Source organism: Anomalospiza imberbis, chromosome 5 (genome assembly GCF_031753505.1).
Source record: "Anomalospiza imberbis isolate Cuckoo-Finch-1a 21T00152 chromosome 5, ASM3175350v1, whole genome shotgun sequence".
Classification (NCBI taxonomy): Eukaryota; Metazoa; Chordata; class Aves; order Passeriformes; family Viduidae; genus Anomalospiza; species Anomalospiza imberbis.
In genome coordinates this window covers 58,449,315-58,476,385 of record NC_089685.1, presented here as the reverse complement: position 1 = coordinate 58,476,385, position 27,071 = coordinate 58,449,315, and the positions used below count along the sequence as shown (strand labels likewise).

General features: G+C 41.9%; 1 protein-coding gene and 1 long non-coding RNA gene across 2 annotated transcripts; one reads left to right on the top strand and one right to left on the bottom strand.

Moving 5' to 3' along the window:
• Window positions 1-374: 374 nt before the first annotated feature.
• Window positions 375-18,898, bottom strand: PWP1 (PWP1 homolog, endonuclein). The gene is made up of 15 exons (XM_068191079.1): window positions 18,797-18,898; window positions 18,651-18,709; window positions 16,339-16,496; window positions 15,579-15,664; window positions 14,005-14,101; window positions 12,389-12,499; window positions 11,514-11,644; window positions 10,878-10,948; window positions 7,995-8,091; window positions 7,066-7,127; window positions 5,211-5,322; window positions 3,803-3,893; window positions 3,290-3,411; window positions 2,749-2,854; window positions 375-2,024 (listed from the first exon to the last, which is right to left on the bottom strand). The coding sequence occupies exons 1-15, from the start codon at window positions 18,860-18,862 to the stop codon at window positions 1,909-1,911; spliced, it is 1,485 nt and encodes a 494-aa protein (XP_068047180.1). The 5' UTR covers window positions 18,863-18,898; the 3' UTR covers window positions 375-1,908.
• On the top strand, window positions 4,451-13,648 carry LOC137474479 (uncharacterized). The gene is made up of 3 exons (XR_010999372.1): window positions 4,451-5,011; window positions 6,286-6,409; window positions 12,303-13,648. It is a non-coding gene; the product is annotated as an uncharacterized lncRNA (long non-coding RNA).
• Window positions 18,899-27,071: the final 8,173 nt, after the last annotated feature.

Sequence of the window (27,071 nt, the reverse complement as noted above, 5' to 3'; positions counted from 1 at the left end):
CTGTGTCACTCCTCTGGCTGTGCTGCAAAAGAGGATTCAGCTGTGCTCTGTTCTTTGACAAGGTAATGGGAGCTTCCCTTGGAAAAGAGCTCTGCTTCAGGCCCTAAATGGCCCAAGCTTAGCTGTGCCTCTCCCTGTATTCTGCAGTTTCTAGAGAGCTCCCAGGGTTCTTAAAACCCAAAAATGCTTGCCTCAGATCAGTATGTGACCAAACAGCTCCAGAGAGACAGGTGCTGGGATCTTGATAAATCCAAGGAAAGATGTGTTGCTTCAAGTAATGCAATTTCTTCCAAAAACAAAAATCAACTTTGAGTGCTACAGTGTCAATTCTATTACTAGGGGTAGAGGTAAGAGAAATCACCTACCCTCAAAGATCTTGTCACAAAGCATTTATTTAAAATTAAAGCTTTGAAAAACTTGGAAGTTCTCAAAGGAGAGCAGTTGAACAGCAGTGGTTCTGATACATACACCTTAAGCTTCACAAAAGCAATTGTTCATTTGTTGTCCACACATCATTCTCTACTGCTTGGCAGAGACAGGATGGAGGCAAGAATCCTAACACATCCAGAGTATTCTTGGTTCCTGCAGAGCCATGCTGAACACCTTCACCAGACTACAAACACCTGAAGTAGCTTTAAAGCAGCCAGTTACCCTCAAGGGATAGGAAGGAAAATTACAGACCTGCCTTTTCCCCATCTGCAGTTTGTAGGGACACAATTTACCTGCTTGACCTCACCAGAATGACCTACAGTGAGTTAGGGTGGAAAGCAGTGGGAAGAGCTTGGCAGCTATGAGTATGATCCTACAGCTGCTTTGGCATCAGTGGATTTAACACCCAGGGTATTTTTGCAGCAGGAACACTCTACAGGCACCTTCAGTATGTGCAGAGGGCAAGTGCTCAATGGAGGGTAAGAGCATCATTTAAGTTCCTGAGGTAAAGCAGGTGGGTGTTACATGATAAATGCAAGGAAATTCTTTGAGTCACATCCCTTGATTAGGTTCCTGATTCTGTCAACAAGGGGCTTAAGTTGGTGGTTAAACTGATACTTAAAACTTACCTCTCTGCCTTCAGGTGTCAGGCAGAAATGCCTGAGCAGAGTTAAGAACATAATACAGAGAGCTTTTCACCAGTAACAGTGACCAGCTGGGATCCCAACCTTTACGTTGTGTCCTGATAGCCTCTCATCCTCCTTGAGTAGCAGCTCTTTATTTCAGTTTAAGTTTAAATTCTCCTTAAATACATCTGGAGTATGAAGAAAAACCCAATACTATGTGCAACATCACTAAACTTCAGGTGCTGTGGAACCTGGAAAAAGAAACCCCCACCACTGATATTGATGATAATCAGTGTCAGAGATACATTCCAGGATCCTACTTGGAGACTCCAACTTATTGCCTGAGAACTACTCAAGATTTAAAAAGTTACACAGAACATCTTTCAAAATCTGTAAACATAGCCTCAAATTAAGGATAAATTATCTATTTACACTTGTAATTTAATTCATCTTTTTTTTTATTTATTACACAACTATTGTGTGAAATGTTTTTCCTTATGCCCTTAGAAGGTAGAAGATAAAACTGTCTTTGCAGTATTCAGCAAACTTCTGTGGTCACAGAATGCTTTTCTAATGACTGTTCCATTTTATGTATCGGCTTTAAATATGGTACCCCTGTTTCAGGGATCATTATCTCAGGTGAAAGCGAGTGATTCAATCTTTCAGAGCTGGTAGTAGAGGCAGGAGCTTAGAGCTTAACCACACCACCACCTTTCTATGGCTGAGAAGAAGAAGCCTGCAGATTGCAAGACGCCAGAGTCCTTTCCATGAACTCTCACCGAACAGGGGCATTTGTAGAATACACATTAGTTGTAGTCCCAATAATTACTTTGATTTTTTGATGTATGGTCCATCATGATTCCATTGCTGTCTCCAAATCATTGCTGTTACTGCTGGCTGTGGAGCTGGAAGCCACAGAGTTGGCACTAGCCAGGATGAGCCTCTCTCTGTTTCCAAAAACTTCATTCACTGCAACACAAATGGAATTGCTTAATAAATGTTACTCTCTCAGAGGAAAGAGGAGTACAGCAGGGACAGCCTGGTGAGCACCATGGAATGGAAATCCCAACCTGCTGTGGTTTCAGAGCTCTTGCCCTTACCCCATGTACAGAGTTGAAGCTAAAGGTCAGAAAATTGCCTGCCTATGATACTTCAATTACAAGTCCTGTTGTTTTTCCTCCAGAGCATCTAGAGGTTTCCTCTGCATAATTCCTGTACCTAAGTACTGTAAAATTGATGAGGATTGAAGACCACATCATTAAGTTTAAATAATTTATTTCTGGTTTTAGTCTCTGGTTCCCAATAGGCTCCTAAAAGTCTTCTCCCAAAAAATCATGCTGTTTAGATACAGGTAGCTACAAGTGATCAAAAGCAGTCCTCACTTTTCTTCCCATAAGTACTCAAAAAATATGATACCAAATCACATCAAGACCACCAGGAAAAAAACAAAACATAGGTTTTATAAGAAATAAAGTATTACATATCAGCTGCAAGAACATAAATCATGTCAAGCAGTCCTCCAATTCAGAAAAAAACCCACATTTCTTTGAAGCTGAAAATGTGACCACACATGCAGTCTTGAAGTATTTAAAAATCTTAACCTACAGTTTTCTGTCAGAGTCACAATACTGAATACTAATACAGCCTGCAAGCAAGGGGAGAACTACAGCATTCAAAGAAATGAGACCATTACCTGCAGAGATCTTGCTTATATCCCAAACACGCAGCCCTTCCCGCTCTCCTCCAAAGGCAAAGACAAACGGAAAGTCAGGGCAGCAAGCTGCACAGAACAGAACTCCCTGGCAGGGTGGGAGAAAAAAAAAGAAAAGTTTTTTAATCTTAAAATGAATTTGTTCTTTGAAAATACTTTCACCAAGCAAATTTTAACAAATGTAATTATGTTTCTGAAACTTCTTTCGTAAAGACATAAAATGAAAGTCAAGAGCTGCTAATTATAAACAGTTAATCACATCCTTGTTTTGAATGTAGCGGATGCAAGCTGGAGCACCCACAGTTCTACTCAAAACATTGTATCTGGAATTTGGGTCTCTGAGGCTTTGAAGCAGTCTGCCAATTCCATGTGGAATACTGCACTGTGATGAGAATGATTTACCCAGAATATGTTACTAGTTTTTTTCCTTATGAGACCTTAGTTCAAATGAGACATAAAAAGAATAAGCAGATAAAGTTTATATATAAAACTTATTAGAATCAATATATAAATATTACTATACCATTTTCATATCCCTGGAATGGACTAAACTTGGTCTGTCTCCCAGGATATCCCAAATTTTCACATATTTGTCAGCAGATGATGTCACAAGGCACCCTTTAATCTGACTGCTTAGTTGTAGCCCTGGAAGATGAAGAGTGCAGCAGTGTGAGAGCAACAGGCAATCCCCATTTCACAGAGATTAGGATAAATTTCGAAGTGAAGATATGAGAACAACCCCGATATTCTCCTCGCACTAAACTCCATTCCAGAACAAAGGAGCATTAATGAAAGGAACATTAATGAAAGTTCCATGTTGCCATGGTCCCTGTAGTGAGAGCCAAGGGAAACATGCAGGCCTATTTTGCCTCCCAATCCCCTCTGCAGAGATTTGTTTCACATGCCAGCTACCATGATTAGCATTCACAACTTACTTGTTAAACAAGGAATCACTACACCTCAGTGCTATGGATTAAAGGAATCTTCCAGATGTGCCTCACCCACCTGGGACAAACAGGACACAAAGGCAATTTACCTGACACCTCTTCATCATGAGCTTTCAGAGTAAACAGGGGCTTATCAGCGCGAGCATCCAGACAGTACACAAAGCCATCATCTGTGCTTGCCTAAGGAAACCACATTTAAAAAACAAACAGCCACAGTCACTCGTCAGGAAAAAAAAAACTTCCAGTGAAATAACACCCACCCTCTGGTAAAACCCTCTGATCTGAGGCAGACACTTCTCCCTAGGACATGTTACACTGTTCCCAGGCCTTCACCCCCAAAGTCAGGCTCTACTTGGCTGGCATCTCAGCTATTCTGTGAACCTCAACTATGCTGCACTGATGACATGGAAGTCTTAATCCCATGCAAATTTCTTAAAGTGTATTTTGAAAAGAGTTTCCCCACTAAGTTTGGCCCTCAGGTCAGGCAATGAAATGCAGAGCCTTCAGTCTCTCGACTGTCAGTTCAAAGCTTTTGGAGGCATCAGTGGCTGCATAGGAGTCCTGTGCGAAACTAAGTGTGACTACACCAGGAGAGATCCACACCATAAACCCAACAGAGCTGAGCAGCCACTTCTGTTGGCTGTATACACAAAGCAACAGAGAACTAGACAGCCACTGAGATAACAGGGAAGATTGCAAAGTTTTATTACAAAAAACTCAAAAACACCAAGATATTTTTCCTTTATACTCTAGGTGGCTGTTGGTCTCTTCTCACAGGGAATAAGCAACAGAACAACAGAAAATGGCCTCAAGTTGCACCAGGGGTGGTTTAGATCGAACATCAGCAAAAATGTCTTTACTGAAAGGCTTGTCAAGCACTGGCACAGGCTGCACAGGGAAGTGGTGGAATCCCCACCCCTGGAAGTATTTAAAAGCTATGTCGATGAGGCACTTAATGACATGGTTTAGTGGTGGACTTGGCAGTGCTGGGTTAACATTTAAACTCGATCTCAGAGGACTTTTCCAACCTGAAGGAGTGGATCACTCCATACCAGCCAGGAGGACAGTGCCCTCTAGCGCTTACTTGAAACACTGAATTCATACTCGGGATCCCAGTTCTAATTAGCTATTTCTCAGCTGCAGTTGCTTCATTGCATGAAACACAACAGAAACTGTGCAAAGGAAAATATATCCCAGCCACTGAACACTGCAATGACGTGACCAAGGCTGTCACCTCTGGAGTGAAAAAGCACCAGCATCAATAGCTTTTCTACTGTCACAGTGAAGATACCAAATAAGTAGCTGGTGTAGAGATACTTATTGAAAAAACTACCTAAAAACATCCTCCCCCAGACTGCATTTTTATAATAAGCACCACAAACCATCCAAATGTCCATTGGCTCCATTATGATTCAGAAACATTATGAACACTAAATAGGTTAACACAGGTTAAATGACATGGCAACAACCAACCAGAACAGAAAAACATGTACTCACCAAGAAATGGCAAGGTGAGAAATGATTCCAAATTACTCTCTCAACCTGACCACTAAACCGCCACACTCGATGGCTGTCCTGGGGGTTTCTGCAGTCGTACAGCACTGCTGATCTAGGGGACAAAGGGACAGGACATAAAATTAAAAAAAAAAAAAGATCAGGTTAGAACACTTCATGACATAGTTTTCTTTCTCACTGACATCTACAGAAGCTCCATGTAAACTACAATTAAAAAATTAAATGGAAACAACTTCACTACTTAGTCTTCTAATTCTGTAACAGATTAAAACCTTGCAGATAAGCACGAGATTTTTCCGTGTGCTACAAAGTTTCATCTTGGTTACCAACAGCCTCTCTATTGAAACTAAGCAGAGCTTGAATTTACTCAATACATAAGATACTTTATCACATAGCAGCCCATAATTATGCAAATATATCACTTAATTACAAACAGACTTCAGTAAAGTCAAGTAATGACGCACTATTTAGGAAATCATTTTGTCATACATATGCATACATTTTCAAATATGCTTAATAAAAAAATAATTTCTAAAAAACCAACAATCTTAACAAATAGTTATAGAAACACTACTCCACAAAGGAGAAAGAGTGGATGGCAGTCAGTGGGTCCTCTGGGATTCTTTACAGGCACGTGCTCAGCTGGGTGGCTGCAGAATCTGTTCCAACTCAAAAAGCTCCTGAGTGCAAATGCAAGGGAGGAGTGGTCATGTCAGTCCAGCATCACCTCACCACTATCAACATCCTCTGTGTAACCCACTCCCACTCTATCATATAATTAAAGAAGTGTGATGTAGGTTTCCCGGGTCTTTTACCAGGCATTTTACACAATGGTTTCTTTAGGTCTGATTTTCAGGCCATGAAGGTATCTCCCAATGCTCACTGAATTGCCTGTGGTCCTGGCAAGGTTTTGCAGGAAAAATCCAGAGGGAGTCCGTTAGTTTATGGATAACACCGTGGTTTAGAGGTGTCCATGGTACCAAAGGGGCAGCTAAAAAGGGTTCAGCAGCTGGTCACTGTTTGGACTTAATGCTTCCTTTTATCAAAGGAAGTCGAGACGGAGGGAAAAGACAGAAGCAGCTTCCTAACAACAGCAAAAGGTCCTCCTCCAATACTTCAGCAGATGCAGCAAGAACATAACAGAAGCCAGAGAACTCAAAGGCTTGGCTAAAGATTGGCAAGTCTATAAATTATTTTAACGTAAGGACAAAGTCTTAAAAGCAGAATAAAAAATATCAATGTAAGAAAATCATGGTGATAGAACAAAATTTAAAAGTTACCCCATTGAGATGGGAGAACAGAGAGTATTTTGGCTGGCAGGACTTACAAGAACTGGCAGCTACAGAGTAGTCCAAGTGTGCAGACACAAACCATTTCCCAGCATCTCCAGGCTGCAATCACAGGAGACAGCCCATTACACTTTGGCTGTGCCTATAGAGGCTGGAGGGAGAGAACTGGGATTTTAAAGTCCCTTGTGCCTCCACCTTGGCCTTACTGGCTGGCAAAACCTGGGCAAATTTTCACAGGAATAAACAGTGACATGTTCCCAAAGAAGAAAATGCCATAAGGCCAAATTAAGAAATAAATTTGGTTTGGAGCAGGCAGACACCTGGCACAGAAAATGTCAGTCCAGATGGTTAAAGCATTTGCTACCTCTGAAAAAGAGGTAAGGAAAACTACATCCTGGCCATAAGCAAACCTGGCTTCCTTGCTGGAAAAAAATAATAGCATTACTCAAATTGGCAGAGTTATATGAAAAAAGAAAGAAAACACAAGGCTTAATTGAAAAGGAATACCCTCCCCAGGTGGAACATGTGAAAACATGACCCTGACATACTTATCAAATGATCCAGAAACGAGGGTCTGAGTTTCAAAGGGATGAAACTGCAATGTCTGGACCTAGATAAAGGAAGATTTTATGTAACACATATATACAGGAACTTTCTTGGATCAAAGCACAACCATCCCAACCCCAAGCCAGCACATAGTCCTCCCCAAAAAACCCTCATATTAAGCTTGTTGATATTCAGATTGCTCAAAATCAGTGCATGAGATGTGCATTACTTCTAATACCCCCACCTGGTGAAAACAAGGTATTTTTCCAATATAATCTGACTGAACAGAATCCCATGCCCCCTTCCTGCCCTAGATATTAATTAAAAAAAAAAAAAAAGCTGGAGGTAAAATAATATGTTTCCAGTTTGGGGAAAAAAGCAGACGTTAACAAAAAATGAAAATCAGGAGTTTGTCAAGGGCAGTGACTTTGTTAGCAGCAAAATAAGGTTACAGCTATTAATAACTAGCTTTTACATTTTCATTACTATGAGATTAATTCATTTCTGAAGTACTCATCACTATGGTATTTTAGTATCATTTATTTTAAACCTCTTCACCTAGAACAAACTGTAACTGACACTCATTCCCTTAAGAGAGTTACAGTTTGACCTATGTTCAGTCATCTATTTTTGTAGCTTATACCAGCACTATTATATTCCCCACCATTAGGGCCAATACACAAAACGTATTTTAAAATAACTATTACAAAGCTTTTTTAACTTTCTAAAAGATAAGTTAAATAACATTTTAAAAAGCAAATACAGTACTTTTTGTAAAAGCAACTAATTCATAAATTCAAACAATTCTGCACAGATGTTAGAAAATTAGAGGACTGTTGTTCTGAGGGTTCACTACCAAGCAGCAAATGAAAAACTGCAGTTACATTTTTCTCTGTATTCCAATGGAAGAAACACAGCAATTAATCCATACCTTGTCTGTATGTAGTGTCAGGCTGGCTGCTGGCTTACCCACAGCCATGTCCCACAAAATCACTGTGTTGTCAGCAGAGGCACTTGCTAAAACATTCCTGATAATGGATCAAAAATCAGTTTTAAAACTCTTTCTACAAAAAAATAATAGTAAAAAAATCCTAAATACACACAGAGCCCAATTCTGAGAACAAGTACACTATGGATGATTCCTCTCAAGCCTGAGGGATAACTCCCTGAAGGCAATTGTAAGTTTTAAGTAAAGATTATAAATAGGCTATATATTACATTAGTAGAACACTTATAACCATGACAGTTCTGCTTCTATTTCCCCTGACATTACTTACAATACCATTTAGTCGAAGATTTCTCAAACAAAACAAAGTAATAAAGGCTTTGAAGCCCATTCTTTCCTTTGACATTGAATAGTATTTTTAAACATTACCTGTTCTACTTCATTCTGTTTGCATATGCATGCAGCCAAGAACCTGACAAACTTGTTTGTGAAATATTTTGCTCTCTAATATGTTTATATTCCTTCTGAAGACACATCTTTGTAGTCTGCTGAAGGCAACCACTAAAATTTCTGTTACTTTACAGACCCCACATTTCAACTTAAATTTGACCAACTGTGTTAAGAGCAATGAACACAGCTTAAAAGTTTGATCAGAAAAAAAAAAATCTAAAAAAAAAAAAAAAAAAAACCAAAAAAACCATCCCCAGATGCCTGTCAAACACACACTACATTTCCTATAACTGCTTCATTGCTCTTAAAATCAAATTTATTACCTCAACATGTTGTTTCTGATTGAAATTTCCCCCTTCCCCTTTTTATATTAACCAAGTGTTTCTGTCTGAAAGAGTTAACATTCTCCTGGAAATGCTGTTTTCCCAAGCAATGTTACAAGGGAAAGTTAAGAAAATGCATAGTGAAGGCTGTAAGAACATTTTACAGTAACACCACTATGACCTACAGAAAGTTATTTGTAGAGAGTTGTCACAACATGCCTTGCTTAAAAGAAAGAAACAACAATAAAACATTTTATATACAAGCTGCTCCAAGGAGTTCCTTGTTTTGTCCATAAGCTGCCCACTTCAGGGTTGGTTTTATTTCTTAAAAGACCTACCAGTATCAATGAATTTGTAACTCAGCACATTACAGAATTATGCATTTCAGACTTAAATACTGAAGCCATAATTTTTTTTCATCCTTGTCTATATTATCACCAGACCATTCCTAGGTACACGAAAGCTCCTCTTTTCTAAGAATGATGGACTGATCACTGTCACATTCTGTGCATGTGTGTCTAATTTAAGAACACTGTGAATTAAGAGTGCAATTTATATACATTTACTGAGGTCTGTGTGGGTGTTTTCTTCATCAGTATCTAGATAAGAACGCAGTACAAGTGAAGGCTCACACCTGCTCATCAGAATATTCAGAGCTGTCTGTGTGCATGTTCAAAGGCAGAGGCATTTATGACAGCAGAAAAAAAAAAAAATCAGCCTGTGTCTGACTGAAGCAGTTTGAAGACCCCTGCTGAGGATCTTCTGACAGATGAACTGTTAACAACAACCTAAGTGATAAAAACCCAGCAGCATCTTTACTTCAGTCAGCACCCTGTCCTTGACCTTTGCCCCAAGGTGGGCCAGCTTTGTGTTGCTTCAATAGCAGCACTTCATTTCTAGTTCATTCAGGCAACAGGGAATATTCTCTGCCTAGAGGCCAGAGGCATTTCTGTAACTGAGCTATTAGGGCTTTTACACTCTCTTTCCTGTTCACAATTTTGGGGCAAAAGCCAGAAGGAAAAAAAAACAGAATAGCAAGGATTTTCTTCTATAAATCTACTTGTTTCTGTTGAAATGGTGGTTTAGGACACTGGCAGACTAGCATAGCTCAGGGCAGCCCTTCTGCTTCTCCATTTTGAACAAGTGAAATGTAGACAATTTATCAAATGGCTCACACCCACCTTTGCCCTGCCCTCATCTAGATAACCTGTAAATCCAAAGTGACCTGCAGCAATATACAAGTATTTTAAAAAGATTAAAAATCAAGAGCTCTAGTTAAAAAAAAGTGTATTTTTAAGAATGCATCTGTCGGAACCCAGAATGTCCCTTGGACACTCTTGGATGTTCTGGGCCCAGGTCAGAAGCATTTGAGACCCTGGAATGCAGCCACAGACCCCTGTGGCTTTGAACCTGATCCATGGAACAATTTACCAACTTTGCAGGAAGAACAAGAAATCACAAAAGTTTAGATATTGTATTAGAAGTAGTCACAAAGTGAAAGGAAGAATTTTTGAGTGCTGTACAGGGGGGTTTTAGGCCTTGTACAGAGGGGTCTGAGTTTTGTACATGGGGGCCAGAAGTTCTAAGATGGAGGGACTTGGGTGTGACCTGTCCTCTTTCTTTCTTCTTCCTAACCTCCATGTTCTTGGTGATGTTGGCACTCACAGATTGGTTTAGAGTAGAAAGTCACTGTTCAATATAGGTGATGGGCAGTGGGGCAAAACTGTAAACATCTAATACGTAATATAAGATATAAAAGAGGGCACCAGCCCCCTGGGAGTCAGTGTGTGCCTCTGCCTGACTACTGAACACACCGCAGCAGCTCAGGGAGAAATCTTTTAGATAACATACAATAAACTACCTTGAGACCGGACGGATGAAGACTACTGAGTGTTTCTTTAGAAGCTCGGGTTGGAGGAGAGACTTTTCCACCTTTCCAGGCCACGCCAACCAGGGGGTGAGGCCCGACAACAACAAGACCCTACGTGCATCAATTTCAGCAGTGCTTTTAAGTTTTTTGATTTTGTGTGAAAACTGTACGCCTAATGAAGACTGCAATTTTCTAACATCCATTGTTATTCAAGTATTCATTTACCTGCTTTGCTTATTCCATGAAAGATCAAGCACAGCATCAGTATGTCCTTCAGTCCCTTCTGAAGATAAACTCTGTGTACACACACATGACATAAACAGACTTTTGAAAATTACAGCTTCAGTGCAAATCAAGCATTATTCCACATTAGTATGAATTCCCTAAAGCCTTCACAAACAACTTCATATTAAATTACTCTCACTTGCTGCAACACAGCTTTTGAGAGAATTATCTCTGCACCACCTGCACCTCCTATCCCAGATCACAGATTGCTCCAGCTGCTGGCTATACAGAACTGGTTATTCCCTTCAGGCTAGTAAAAGAAACCTCATTATTTCCAGCTAATGTGCAACTTCTTCAGCTTCTTTCTAAACTCTCCTGGCAGTTCCCTCTCTCTCCTCCCAATTAACTGAGCTTTGGGTCCTTGCAACTGCCAGTTCCTGCAACTTCTAATTTTAAATAGTTAAGATTCAAAGTTTACTGGGACACCACCCCACTCCTGTTCTGCTCTTAATTCCAGGCTTTAGTTATTTAGAGAACAACTAGCATTTCAAATATTGTAGGGGGGGGAAAAAGAAGGCATTATCCCTGCTATAAAATTCCTCCATCCAACCAGCTAAACCATTTTGCAACACTTACTTTCTTTCCTTTCTTTTTCTTCTTTTTCTCTTTCTTGCCTCCAAGAGAAAAGACTGGTTCCAAGGATTCTACTACATCGAGGTCCCAAATGTCAATGACTGGGGTCATGTTACCCACTGCAACATAATTTCCTACAAACAAAAACCCAAATGCAACCACATTTATTTAGTTATGAAACAGCATATCTGGCAATCCAGCTGCTCCTTATTTCTTTGGTTAAGTAAAACTTATGTGCCACAATCTTCTATTTGAACATACTTATGCTTAGAACTGGGAAGGAGCAATTTAAAAATATCAGCTGACAGCAGATGTTGCCAGAAAAAAAAATTATTTGCCCTCCTTCCCCTTCTGTACAAGTAACTGTTCAAACAACCTGTATAAAGTTGCATGTTTTGCTTGTTTTTGAAAGAAAAAACAAACCAAAATTAAACCACATCCCCTGTACTATGGCAGAAAAAATTCTGAGAAACACAGGAAAAATGTTACTATATACATAAATATATAAAATATATATAAATTTTGCTGTGGTTTACATTTAATTAACTGAACAAAAGCAACCTTTCATTTGCAAACAGAAATTAAAGCAGATTTCAGAGATTGCTCTGGTCTACTGACAATAACTTAATTGTTTGTAATAAAATCACTGTTTTAGTAAAAGCATTTGTTACAGCAGCATCACTGAGATGACTGGATCGCCAAGCAAAAATACCTGATATTCACATCTTGGTTATCCCAAGTCAATATTATCTTGATATTAACAATGATTTTATTTCTTTGTACTGCAGGAAGAAACTATTTAGTGACAACATTACACTTACATGCTTTTCAAGCAAAAATTCTTTAACTGGACACTGACAGTATCCTTTGTAATTTACCTGTTGATTCATCAGGACTAGGATCAAAATTCAACCACTCCAGGCTCAGAGGGTAAGCAGGCAAGATAATGTCATGATGGACATAAAATGAGTCCTCTTCGTGATTATAAACTGAAAAAGAATTAAAGTTATGCAAGACATCAGTGAAGAGAGAAAGCAAACTATGAGCAGGTCGCTTCCACAAAAGGCAGTTGTGGAAAAAACTAAATTCTCAAGGAGATTCAGAAGGAAAATTCAGAGTCTTCAGAGATTTACTCTACAAATGCTGTACCTCAAAACTACACAAAATAAGCATTCTCCTGCGTACTTTAGATAAAGGTGTGATGAGTTCAGTCAAGGTTCAATACTTCTACTTTGTTTGTAAGATCCCTTCATAACACATGTTCCATATCCAGCATTTTCTACATCAGGATACATTCAGTTTACAGGATTAGCAATTAAAAAAATATATTCCAGATGAAGCTGAAAGGTAAATGAAGGTAAAAAGACAAATCAGAGGAAGGTGAAGAAGTCAGAAGGACTTCTACCTTTAGTAGATGGTAACTGAGATACAGGAAAAGTTTTGGCAAAGCTGTCATATACTAAATACAAATTCTCTGTAGCCAGCTATTTTTCTCCTTAAAATAAAATAACTTACCACCTGGACAGCAGAGAAAACCCAATAATTATTTTAACAACATCTTATCATACACACAAAATCACAGTGCCACTTTTAAGTGCATGTGACAGATGTTCAGATAGTAACTGAAGTCAACAGTTAACTAAGTTATCTTAGTAGTCAACTAAGACAAGGCTACCCAATTTTAGAAGCTGCAGAAGCCTTTGCTATTTTAAGTTTATATTGGGTATAAACTTACAGTTAATAAAATTTGTAAACACCTCCAGACACAGAAAATGCCACATGCTGGTATCTGAAGAGATGCTTTCACACATTTTGGTCACGTTGCTTAAAATTAAATACTTTGCCTACAGAAACACGGACCACAGCACAAGTGGCCAGAAACATTCCCAAAAAGAACCACAGGAAGCAAAGATGATAATTTCAGCACATTCAGTAGTATTTATTGGCTGTAACAGAACAATTTTTACACAGCAAAAGTAAACATATTTCTAGAACAAGCAGTATTCAGGCCCTATTAAGGATTATCTTTTCTAGACCATGATGATACAAGTGCTGGTTCTTCTAATCCTAGCAGTGGAAAGCCCACTTAAAGAAGCAAGGAGAAAGCTAAAGAAAAAAACATAAATGAAACAACAAACCACTAGAGGATGCTTGCAGGACATGGAACGTAAGACTGGAATGAAGAGCCTATGTTCAGAGAATAAAAATGCCATAGTATTTCCTCCAAGTTTTGAGAAATTAAATAAGGAAAGGAATTGCTATACAGCCTGAAAGAAGCAAGTTATCCTTTAAATAACAGTAACTACACAGGAAATACTCCGGTCCTGAAAAGTAGCTAAAGCTCCATGACACAGAAGAGGACAAAACACAAGGCAGAAGGGGAGAAAAATCCTTCTCAAAACCAACCCACTGCCTCTTCAACACAGCCATATGGCACATGCTAGACAAGACACTCCCTATGCTTACTGTAAAGAACAAACCCTATTTTACTCACCATGGACCTCCAAACTACAGCAGTCTTTGTCAACTCTGCCACAAAGGACAAGATTGTCACTGGCTTTAATCAAAAAGTCCTCCTGTTCATATTGCTCCTAAACAGCAAAAAAGAGAAGACAAAGGGTGTTGAGCAAAGCACATAAATCTTGAAACTACACATGTTCAAAAGGTGGAATCAGTAATACTGAACCACAGCTGAAAATACTCCAAATCCAACATCCCAATGCCCACCCACCTAAAACAATGTCATGGTGCTGAACAGAGAAAAGCAAGAACTAGACTCAATTCTGGGGAGAGTGAATAGTCATTAAATTAGACTGAAGGTGTGTTTGTAGAGGTGTTTAATTATCAAATATAAAACCATATTTCAAGGCTATCCTGATGCAGCTGATTGCTGAAAAGAAAATCATCACCAGGCATCCACAAAGAAAGGTGATTTCCCTTTTGCTCCTGTGCCTTGACCACTTATATAATAGAACAGCATTTTACCCAGTAACGATGCTGCAGCTGCTCCTCACACCCAGGAAATACTTCCACTGTCTACTTCCTGGAAAGCATTTCCCAAGAAGTACTGCTTACAGTGCTACCAGGCATTCAGCTGTACCAGAACAGATGTAACCTCTCATCTGATTTTCATTGTTACCGAGGAATGGAAGGAACTTGGGAATTTTTGTTGCAAAAAATTAAGAACTGTACAGAAGTCAATAATCTTACACAGAGTAGCATCCTACCCATCTTCAACACATACAAGACTTTGTGGACTTCTCATTGCAAGCTTTTGTTTTTTTTTTTTTTTAATTCACTTAAAGCATACTTCAGTATTTGAATTCTATTGAATTCTATCAAGTTCTGCAATTCTTTGAATTCACTTAAGGTTACACAATACATAGTCTTCAACAGTTCCAGTAGTAAATACCAAATTACAACAGAAAATGCACACTGAAGAACTTTCAGAATCTGAGCAAACAACTTAAGCATAGGAAGAAGAGCTTGAGAAAAAGGTGCTCATTATCTGTATGTCTACAAACCCAGCTTCTGCAAAGATGTTCCCCATCTGACAGTGGAAACTAATACAGGCAGAAGCAGCACACAACACAGTGCTATTTAGAGATATATACATACACATACATATACACAGAACATTGATCTATTACACACATTGCCTGAGTCCAGAGTCCACCTCAGCCTGATTGCTTACACAAACTCGTGGAAGGTGCAAGAGTCTTGCAATCAGTGAAATTTTCTAATTTTGGCCATTAGCGGCCTGAGACTTTTTATTTCTTCAAGTGTTTTCTGTGTCCTACTAGGCAGGTGAAAAACCACTCACTGTTGCAGAAGTGCATGGTTTCAGTAAGGAGCCTGTTCACCTTAACCTCCTACTTAAATGCAAAAAACACAGAAAGAAGGGACTGCACAAAGCAACCTTAAAAGAAAAGAGCACCACCTAATCAAAACTCTGGCACACCTGTGAAAGGGACTGCAAGCACTTACACGGCCCAAGGCAGAGTGGAAAATTTAACTGATTTTAAAGCTTGTGCTGTTTAAGATACTTAACATTCTTTAAGTACTCACAGTGGATTTTAGAGTGATGTAAGGATCGTTTTCATTGCTCCCATATACTGCCAGAGTTGCCAAAGAGTCTCCAAGTTTTAGATCACCTAAATGGGAATTTCAGAACACTTTTTATACATGTCTGTAATGGCAGAGTTAGAAACTCCTGTACCAATACCTGCATTACCTTTTTATACATGTCTGTAACAGCAAAGTTAGAAACTCCTGTACCAATACCTGCATTACCTTTTTATACATGTCTGTAACAGCAAAGTTAGAAACTCCTGTACCAATACCTGCATTACCTTTTTATACATGTCTGTAACAGCAAAGTTAGAAGCTCCTGTACCAATACCTGTATTACCTTTTTATACATGTCTGTAACAGCAAAGTTAGAAACTCCTGTACCAATACCTGCATTACCTATACAGCAAAGTATCAGAAGTGGGCTACATGGACTTCCAAGTTCAAACGTAAGTACCTCGGTAAGACAAACTGCTTACTGCTTTCAGGGACTTCTGCTGCTCTGCTCCAGCACTACAGCAGCCAGAGTGACAACCTTTCCAACATGCTCTTGTCTTAGTGTCAGCGAGGGGGACACTGAACTGTTTCCCTCACTAAATGACTTGCCAAGATGGGACAAGCAAATCATTAAAACTGTGAATTTCCAGCATGTGAAGCTTAACACAGTGTAGCCTTAGGATATTAAAGTCTTAAGTACAACAAGAAGTGGAAAGGTTCTTCACTTACACTGCACATCTGACACACAAATTCTTCTTACCCGTGTATTCCTCTGCATCGTAATTGTCCAAATCATATTCATCCAGTTCATGATCAGACAGCTCTTCATTGTTTTGGGAAGACTTAGTGCTGCTGCCAGGCATGGGTGCATTCGTGTCACCTGCTGTCTGGCCTTCATCACTGCCACCAGCACCATCCCTGTGGAAAGATACACAGCCCTGAGAAAGTGTGGCAGACACACAGAACACTTCCAGGGGGCTGCTGGAGAGAGTTCAGCACACAGTCCCAGCTGCTCATATGGCTTTCAAGTCTTTATGCCAATAGTTTCTAAATCCATTCACTCCTTTTAGAGCCTTTCCTAAAGTACAAGGCATCTATAATTCTCAGGCTTTCAGAGAAAGCTTTTCCTTGAAAGTTTTCATGCCAAAACGTGACAGAAATTTTCCTCAACAAGGTAAACTGTGTGTTCAAGCCCCTTTCCCTTACATGTTTGTTTTGGATACAATCTCTCAACCTCTCTTCTGTGCATTCACATATTCCATTTCATTCCTTCCTTTCTTTTCCCCACTCAGAGGCATGGTCATGTGTGAGAATTCCCACATTTCTTCAAGCTTTTTAAGATCTAATTTTCTCATACTTCCTATACTTAAGCAAAGGAAAAAAAACCATAGAATTCATTAGGTAAGGTCACACTGTGGATTCTTCTCATGGGGTAAACCATGCAACATTTAGAAAATTCAGAATTTTGTGGCATCAATTCTGCATGCAAGGAATTCAGAAGAAGGAAATGCACATTAAACACTGGCTGAGAAGATAACAGACAGCCAAGGGGTCACAATGGAGTGTGCTCCAAAGAAACTCATCCCTGCTCAACACACTGTATTTCTGTCCTTCTGCATGCAAAATGCTCATGCAACAATGAGCCAAGGTGGTTCGCAGGTACAGTTTCCAAAATAAATATCAGAAACCTAATTTTCCTGATTTGTTCAGTAAAATAAAAACTTCACATTAACAACATAACTAGAGACAAGTAACAAGATAATTAAATAAAATAACTAAATCCGAATTTGATTTGTAATCTTTGCACAGGGATAAAAGTGGGGTGCTGCAACAAATTCTGCAAAATACAACAAATTATAAATAGATCAGCTGTTTCAGATGGTCTTCGTATTTCCATCCTGAAGTTTTATAGAATGCATAAAAAACCAGCACCTCAAATCTTTCCATGCTTTTGAAATTGCAAGAGAAAGGAAATCACTTAGAAAAACAAAAGTTTACACATAGAAAGGGGAACCAAGTAACTCCACAGAAAACAGAAACGTTAATCATTTAAGAAATTAACATGATGTGAGAATCTTCCAAATGTTTAAGATGATTTTGGAACCATTAAATAACCAAAACCAGAAAAAACAGAATAAAATACATCCTGGACAACACACGCTGCTCAGCAGTAGTGTCACTGATACATCCAACAGAAACAGGGTGGATAATATTTATCCAACTATAAAAACTTTTTCTGCTACCTGTTGCATCTGTTCAACCACACACCCTACACAGCTGGAACACTCAGAATCCTAACTCTATGAACAGATCTAACAGAAAATGGCCAGAAAATAGAAAAAGACCTCAATCCCCCATTTTTTCTAAACGAAAAAGAGACATTACTTTCTTGTCTTCTATTGTGTTTCCTAAATACGTCACTTCTTGTATTAGTTTTGTGAATACATTTTTCTTAACAGCAGAGCAACAAAACGTAACACAGGTACATGACTAAGGGCTCTCAGTGCTCAGGGGAGAGCTGTGATGTGTCCAGTCTCACCAGACACACACCCCTGAGTGATGCACTGCCTTTGTTTCCAAATCATCTCCACTGTGCCCTCCACACCCACGCCCTCCTGTCCCACCCTCGGCGTCCTTCTTCCCGGTCACTTTGGGACTCCCACGTCGCTCTGCCACACGTCCAAAGCAGCCGCTGTTACAAACCCAGCGCCTTCATTCTCAGGGTAGGCGGGACCAGGAGCTCCAGCGAGCGCCGGGCCGCTGCCAGGGACAGCCCGCAGCTGAGGAAGCGCACCGGATCGCAGCCGCCTCGCCACGTCCACGGCGGCAGCAGGATCGACTCCACCCCGTTCCTCCGCTGGCCCTCCCGGACGCCAGGCTGCTGTGGCACGGTGTCTCCGGGAGGAATCCGCGCTGGCCGCTCCCCGGGCCGGCCCTGCAGCCCCCCGGGCTGCGCCTCCCCCGTGCCCGGGCCGCCCCCTCCACCTCCCCTCCACCTCCCCTCCCCGGTTCTCTGAGCGGCCGAGCAGAGCCCGGGAGTGGCGGCGAGTCCATCCCGCTGCCCCGGCTCACCCCAGCCTGTCCTGCGCCTCCTCGATCAGACCCTTCAGCTCCTCCTCGCTGAGCTGCACCTGCGGGGCGGACACAGAGGGGTGAGGGAGGCGGCGGGGGCGGGCGGGGGTCCCTCAGCGCGACCCCAGGCCCGGCCCCAGCCCCACCTTGTCGGGCGTCTCCTTGGCCACGCCGCGCCGCACCCAGGCGGCGCAGGGCACGGGGCAGCTCATGGCGGCACCGCCGCCGCCGCACGTGCCAGCGGCCCGGCGCGCCCCAGTGACGTCACGAGCGCAGCGCCCGCCCGACGGCGAGGGCCGGTGAGGGGGCGGAGACCGCTGCGTGACGTCATCCCCGCGCGCCGGGGCGGTGGCGCGGCTCCGGTAGGTGGGCGGGTCCTGAGGGGGCGGGGCGGACGCTGAGGGGGCGGGGCGGGCGCTGAGGGGGCGGGGCGGGCGCTGAGGGGGCGGGGCGGGCGCTGAGGGGGCGGGGGCGGGGCGGGCGCTGAGGGGGCGGGGCGGGCGCTGAGGGGGCGGGGCGGGCGCTGAGGGGGCGGGGCGGGCGCTGAGGGGGCGGGGGCGGGGCGGGCGCTGAGGGGGCGGGGCGGGCGCTGAGGGGGCGGGGCGGGGCGGGCGCTGAGGGGGCGGGGGCGGGGCGGGCGCTGAGGCGGCGGGCGGTGCCGCCGCACGGGGTCGCGGGCGCTGCGAGTGCCCCGTTTGCGGGCTTCGTGCAGAGTGCCGGGATCAATTCCGTTGGAGTAAACCCTCTGAGATCAGCGAGTCCAAGTGCTCCGCTCCCCACACTGGGTCACGGCCTCCCTCACTGCCCTGCCACTGAGCTATGCCGGCGGCAATCCACCGAAAGCAGAAGTTTAGAAAGGCTTTTTTGATATTGGTCCCTACATTTTATCCAAGGGAAAAAAAACCAGCGCACGGAGTCAATGGCAACAGGGAGGTGCAGCGAGGAGTCTGGCGTCTCCATAGGAGCGGCTGCTCTCTGCCTCCCACACGAGCTAACTCATTAAATCAGGGGGAATGGAGTAAAGGCCAGCTGGAACGTCCAGGAAGGTACTCTCTTACTAACATGCAGAAATCACTGCTGTTCCCATCACTAGAATCTTAATTCAGTGCAAAGTACAGGGATGGGAAGCTGAGGAAGGAGAACGAGTGTTTCTCAACTCAGTAACCAAACTGCAGCTGGGCAGATAAAATGGCCTCGTTATTCCATCCACACCACCACTGTGGCATTTTCATTATTTTCTATCCTGATTCTTCTGTGGTTCTGGCGTGAGAGAGAAATAAAAATCTACAAAATATTACTACCTCTTCACGTCCCCCTTCATTTCACCGGTATGCCGTGTTTTGTCTTAATGTAGACATAAACATATCAAGGCAGAAGTTGGCTCCTTCTAGCTTTCCTAGCAGTAACCTTGACATGGACATCCTAGTCCCACCTGTAACCCTGCATTTTGGCATGCTTGTCTTTTTGCTGGGCTGTATTTGCTTTGCTGGCCATCTCCTCTTAACAGTGGTCAAAAAATCCTTCTTGCCCTCCCATGCATGAAGCGGCCACAGTTAGACCTTCAGTCTTCCTCCAGATTCTGGAGGAAGTTTTGTGAAAGTGCCTGCTATTCTCAAAGGACAGGCACCCCTATTAGGGGTGTAGGGCAGCCAAAGGGGAAGAAAGCCAGGAAATCCAGTGGCTGTGGTTCCTGGATATTTGGAGTTTTTTTACAGATGTATACATTTACAGTGTGGAGGTTTGCAGAACAAAGTGGAACCAGACTTGTTTTTACTGAAGCCATACTCGGAGGGGACACATAAGCTCTGCCTTCTGTCCCACTGTGCACATAATCACAAGCTAGCAGTGCACTGTGGGGAGGCCCAAGAGCAGAAGTACCAAAGAAAAGACAGCTGGAAAAGGAGGAAGGAAGGAAAATAGGTAGCAATTGTGCACAATGGTTATTATAGCTTAGAGAGCTGCAGTTAGTAGTAATGTTTTTTCTTCTGAGACCCAGTCCATAAATGCTGGGTGATTCCAATACCTCTCTCTGTCATACACTTTCTGGGGATGTGCAGCTGGTTGTTTTTTTTTTTTTTTTTTTCAAAACAAAGACCATTCTATTGAAGGTATTAGTGTTCTATGGTGCCTTGGCAGTCACAGAAATGTTGCTGAAAGAGTGGTGCCCCAGGCAGGAAGCCCCCAGCAGATGGAACCAAAATCTACTGCAGCCCACAACAGCCACACGAAGGAATCCCCCAGGATTACTTGCAGGACATTGCACACCAATAAAAAATGGTCTTCTTGGTGTCCAGTGTCCAAAGATGGCTCAGCCACAGAGATGGGAAGATTAGCAAATAAAGCAGATGTTAATTTCTTAATTTGGATGGAATTCTGCCACCATTGGAGGAATTATGGGACGAGCCCAAAGAGCTATCCTAACTGGGAATGAGGCTGTACAGCTGACAGAAGTCTCTGAATCTTTGCTAGATGAAAAAAATAGCCATGAAGAAAGAAATGTATATGTAACAGCAGACAAGGACTCAAATGGCTGTCCCAGAAAGAGTGTGAGGACAAAGCTCAGATCCTGTGGAAATAAAAGAATTGTCATCAGACGTTTTCATGACACAGCCTGTTCTGGACTGGCCTTAGGCCTTTTCTAAAAGTGATCTCCTGAAAGGATTCGGCTCCCCTGGCCCCAGTCAGAGGTCAGACGCAGCAGTGCCTGAATCTCTTAGGCCCATTTCTGAACCTCTGATGAGGAGAGCTGAGATTCTTTTTATCCCCCTGAACATCCATAAAGGAAGGCAAGACTTGACAATAGCAATTTTCATTTTCAGTTTAGTCACTGATTCTGGTGTCAGAAACTTCTGCCTGTCTGAAGTGAAAAGCACTGAAACATTGTCCCTGTTTCTGGATCTGTATTTGACCTATCCCTGCTGCTTTTCACCCGAGGATGCGAGTGCTGGATAAAAGCAAACTTCTGTTCTGGAGTGGATATACCCAGGTAAAGAAAGGGAATCAGGGGGAAAAAAAATCAATGACTCCTTGAAAGGGAGGGTTCAGCTTCTTTTTTAGGGACATGTCAAGGTGCCCAGAGAGCACTCAGAGTATTGTTCTTCACATGAAGTCAGATGGAAGAGAGGAGAGCTGGCTGATGAAGTGATGTTGAAGTAGCTGGTTCCAGCAGGCTCTCCAATAACTACTGGAAAACTTAAAGAGCTCCAGTGTCCAAGGCTCTGTAGAGACCTTGATATACCTTGAGTCATGAAACTCTCAGAGACACTTTAAACATCTCTAGTAGGACAGCTGGAAAGTACTACAAGGCCAAGAAAAGATTCATTGTGCAAATCACACAGGCTGTAGGCAAGAAAACAAAGGGGATTTTATGTGTTTCAGAAGTTATGCTGTAGGTTTACAGCCGTGGTTAAGCCGACCGCTTCAGATGAAAAATGGGAAAGTGATCCATACACTGGCATCTCAGATTATTTTTTTCTATTTTATCATATGAGCTGCAAAATACCAGTGGTGCAGTCCCAGCCTTGCCACACATATTCAAGAGAATAAAGAAAGAAAAGAAATAAAGAAAAAGAAAAGAAAGAAAGAAAGAAAAGAAAGAAAGAAGTATTTGAGTGACTTTGAAACATCAATGGCGGCCATCTAAGTCCTCAAGGTTACCTTTTGATTTTGCCTTTGCATTCCCTGTGTGTCTGTGAAACACAGAGCACCAACAGTGGCAGGAAACCAAAGAAGTACCAGCTCTCAGAAGGGCAGCATCACGTCAAGGGAGATGACATGCCCTGTTTGCACACGGCTGCATAGCCCCATACCCCGGGGGGAAGAACTCTTGAACTGATAGCTAGGCAGAAAGTTAAGTTTTCAGGTAGTTAAAACAAGGCTGCTTTGGTTTTCTTTCATCCAGGATCTCCTTAAGGAGTTCTCTGGGGGAGCACAAACCTCCTCACTTTGAAAGATAAAACATCCTTGTGCTAAGGCTTATTCTCCCAGATCTTACTTATTGCTTTTGGTAGTCTTTGTTTAACTTTATGGAATAAATGAGGTCTATTACTTATCTTTTAGCTACTTCTACTAAGTGTGATGTCAGTGTGAACCAGATACGTGTGAAAGGCATTGAAACTTCACTGGGACACAGGAACTCCATTATCAGAGATGTGAGTTGTGGAGCAGCTGCTCCCCCAAAATGCATGCTGGAGAGTTTGGGAATGAGAATCCCATCATCCCTGCAACAACTGTTGTCAGCTGGACACCTCAAAACACCCGAGGGCTTGCACCTCTCCACCACCATGGGAGCAGTGGGGGACATCGGGGCCAGTGTTTGTCTCAGAGGTGTCACATCTTTATTTCCTCCACATCTAAGTGTGTTGCTCAGTGCTGGATGCTTCAAGTACTCATTATTACAGGAGGACACTACAACTTCTTACACAAGCCATTGGCTTGTAGAGCTGAGGGGCTAATAAGCTCCTAAGAAGATAGCCAGGCTGTAGGATTGTGCTAGGAATGGTGGCCTCCCAGCCTGCAAGGGTATGTGCATAGGTTCTCAGACACCCTCTACTTTTCAGTTTTACATCTTCATAGCAAAGCTTAGAGACAGCCAGCCCACACACTTATTCTGGAACGTTTTCCACTACAGACTCATTGGACAAAATAAAAGCCACTGAGGAAATGTTCATTAAAATACAAGGCTCTGTCACCAGAGAAAAATTTAGCTGATACCACCACACACCTAGAAATATATCTGTATAAACCATTATGCAGATTTGGGAAAAAATATTTCTGAGTGGTTTAAATGTTACTTCTGCGTAATCAAACTGAGACACACAATGACTTTTACATTATACACATACTTCTGCTGCTGATTCCATCAACAAAGCAACACCAAGTGCTTCTGGCAGTGCTTTAGCCTCAGGACAAAACCTGGGCTCCTCTAGGTCAGCTCCACTTTGTAGCAGGGCAGATTTAGACATCACTGTCCATTTCTGCCCCGTGGAAGAGGCAGTGGGCAAGTCCCAAGAGGCGTGTCCTAAACCTTCATTAGCCCAGTGAATGTGTACCACAGCCTTCAGTCTCTACAGAAAACCTCAAGAACACAACTGGGAATGGAATGTAGAAAAAACATGGGTAAGTTTACAAAGAACCCAGAAGAATGGTATGAACATTTCTGGCTGAACTTCACTATTTTTCTAAGTGAAATGTTAACTCAAATGCCCACGAAGAACAGTTTTATATTGTTTCAGCATCCACAGTTGGGAAAGGAAGACAAATAATTCCAGTTTACTACATGTGAAGGCTTGCTTTGTTTTCTACCAGATACTGGGGAGGCAGGCAAGGGGGTGCCTACATCTCCTGCAGAATTTGGATAGCTGCAGGGTACCCTATGAGCTGCTTTTCAAAGTCCGCTCCTGGACAGACGAGTTTGCAAAACCTAAAGGCACCCAAGAGAGCCACCACTGGTCTAGGCAGTCACCCAGTGTGGTGTGAGTGGTGTCTCACTCCCACAACTTATGTAAAAGACATGAAAGGATGTCACCCTCTTTTGTCTCCAGAACCAACCTGTTCCTTAATAAACTGGAGAAAGATTCTAAATATGAAGAAAGAACTTGACTTCAAATTCACTAAAACATACAAGACAGAATACACTGGAAATTAATTTAAGGAGCAAAAAAGTAAAACCAAAAATATTTTAAAAACCTGATTTCCACACTCACGCCAAGGTTAATCAAGTCCCTCTGTTTATACCTGACTTCCCTTTGAGATACCCGTTTGCAAGTTATTTGTACACACTTGCAGTAATGCTGTATAATAATGGAGCAAACTTCAGCCTTTTGGATCTTCCTGCATCCAAACTCTCTGGCTATGATGCACTAGCAGATGCTTCATTGTAAGCATCACGGAGCTCCATTCCCATGTCTTATATGCCCATTTGATGGCAGACAAGCACTCAAAGAAAGGTTTTTGGGAACCAGCTCCATATCACTTCTTCACGTGCACAGCAAATATGCTGATAGCAGTGTATGTGGGAAAACAGCACCAGGACTTCCAGATGAAAAATCCTGAACACGTGGTTTCTGGGAGATGGTTCCTGGGAGAAGCCCAGTCCTGCTGCTGTCTGAAATACAACAAGAAACACCTTAAGGGGAGAAGAGACAACAAAAACACTCACAGCAGCCATTTCCTAGGCTAGAAAACACAATGGAATTTTTATTGAACAGAGATGGCTCATAAACACACTCAAAGGAGTTCCACCTGCTGTTCAGCAATATTCATTGCTATCTGATAATAACCTATGGGGGCAGCTGTATAAAACAGGAATAAAATACCAAATTGCTATATTCATTAATAACTTTGCCTTCCAAATACAGAACCATAAGTATTTCAAGTCTGAAAATAGACCACAATTGTTAGCATTTAAACCAAACCTTTATGATAACAAATATACAAAAAAAGGCAGTCAATATATTAAACATTTAAATCAATAGCATACATTTCTCAGAGGTAAACATTGAGCAAACAAAGCCACCAATGATGTTCAGGAATCAGGTAAAAGTTTCAAGGTCAAGCTCCAAACACTGTAGCTTTTCTAAAGCCATACTGGTATTACACTTTTATCTAGTCCCTACATTGAAAACTATGTAGCATGAACATTTGAAAATATAACATTGGCTATCCGGCAGGCAACTGGGAATTCCTTAAGTCCTCCTCGTGTTTATACTGGAGCACCTGCGGAGACAGAGGGCAGTAGGAGTCAAGCACTTTGTTTTGCAATGTTGGGGTTTGAGTTCTGTTCTAGATGACCACAACAGGGTCCTAATACCAAACACGAATTCCAGCATGGACAAGAGAATGTTTGCCTGACAACCTGCATGAAGAATCAGCCTTGCAACTTGCATTAAACAGAATGGGACTTGCACACCTGCCTATTTACTGAAAGCCTGTGCTATTTCTACTGCACAGAACAAGTCTCCTTCAATAGCTGATCTAATGCCTGAGGTTGAAAGCTTGGGATACATACATAAGCTCAAAAATAATGTGATAAATCTACTCTCGACAACTAATAAAAGTTCGTATTGCGATATTGCTCACAACATAAATGTACAATTTGCACAAAACATGGCTCTTCAACATGAATATTTTGCAAGCTACTATATATATATATATGTATATATAATATGTATAATTTCTTTTCTTAAAGAATTATATGCCAGAGTGCATGCAAAGAATTTCAAAGCAGTAGCACAACAGGAGCGATCACTTGTTTACAGGTTACTGAGACCATTCCATACAGAAACAGTGGGATATTAGATAACAGACAGACAGGTAGGTAGATGTATGTACACACTGCTTCTTCAGGGACCTTCCCATGTGACACCTGAAATTCAGACCCCTTTGAAAGACCAAACAGGGCTCTGAAGGTTCCCACACTCTGAGCATAAATCACTTCTGTTGGAGATCACAGCAAAGGAGGCACTTGTCCCTTAGCCAGGAGTAGAGGCAAGCAATCTTCTCCATAGCCAACATCTGTTCCAAATCCTGCTCCTGCATTTTTAAGCACTGAGTGGTGAGCATCTATCCATCCAATGTTTTAGCTGGTCCCAAGCAGTCTCCTGCAACCTTTACAGCTGGAAATCCAGGACTGAGAAGCTGGATCCCCTAAACAGCAGTGCACAGCACTGCCACCATTCTAGTCAGATATGTACAAGGAATGACACGTATCCTCTGGTTTAAAATTTACATAGAGTATATACAAATAAAGCTATTCTATCAAGGTGCAAGTTTATTATTCTCTGGTGTGTTCCAATGATGATTTCTTAAAAAAAACTTTATACAGATCCACCAGGAGAGTTTACACAAAGTTGACATTTTGTCAAGTTCATTATGTAGGCTTCCTTCTGCAAACTCCATAATGGAAACTCCTGTTACTTTCCCTTGGAGTTCTGCCTATACACAGGGCTGGATATGATAGACTACAGCCATGTCTAATATAATTTCCTTGATTTTAATACATTTTAAATGCGGATGAAGTGGCAGCATGTGTTTGTTTTTTTGTGGGTTTTTTGTTTGTTTTGTGTTTTTTTTGTTTTTGTTTTTTCCCAGGATGTCATCCATCTCTATGAAATGAGGCAGGACATGTAATTCGATGTCAGGGGGATTGCGTTTCATGTAACCAGTCCAGCTTTCCTTGCTTTTGATGGGACTGTGGTGTGTGAAGCTGGCACAGTTTGGCCTTATGGGTATGTCTGGAAGTCCTTGGTGCTATTTTGCACTGGCTGATGACAGGCAATGCCCTCAAAATAAATAAATAAATAAATAAAAAGCCCAATGCAATTTACTAAACAGTAAACATCAGACTGATGCACTAAACAGATGGATATGGAATGCAACTTGTCTAAAATTAGAACAGTTGTTTTCTTAGGCAGGTCTAAA

Bases quoted from the DNA above. Each gene is read 5' to 3' on its own strand.
- PWP1 (XM_068191079.1), bottom strand. From the start codon at position 18,862: ATGAGCTGCCCCGTGCCCTGCGCCGCCTGGGTGCGGCGCGGCGTGGCC. The intron at 12,500-14,004 runs GTGAGTAAAATA...ATTCTTTTTCAG, and splicing joins CTGTAGTTTGGAGGTCCATG to TTTATAATCACGAAGAGGAC. The intron at 3,412-3,802 runs GTAAATTGCCTT...TTCATCTTCCAG, and splicing joins TCATGATGAAGAGGTGTCAG to GGCTACAACTAAGCAGTCAG.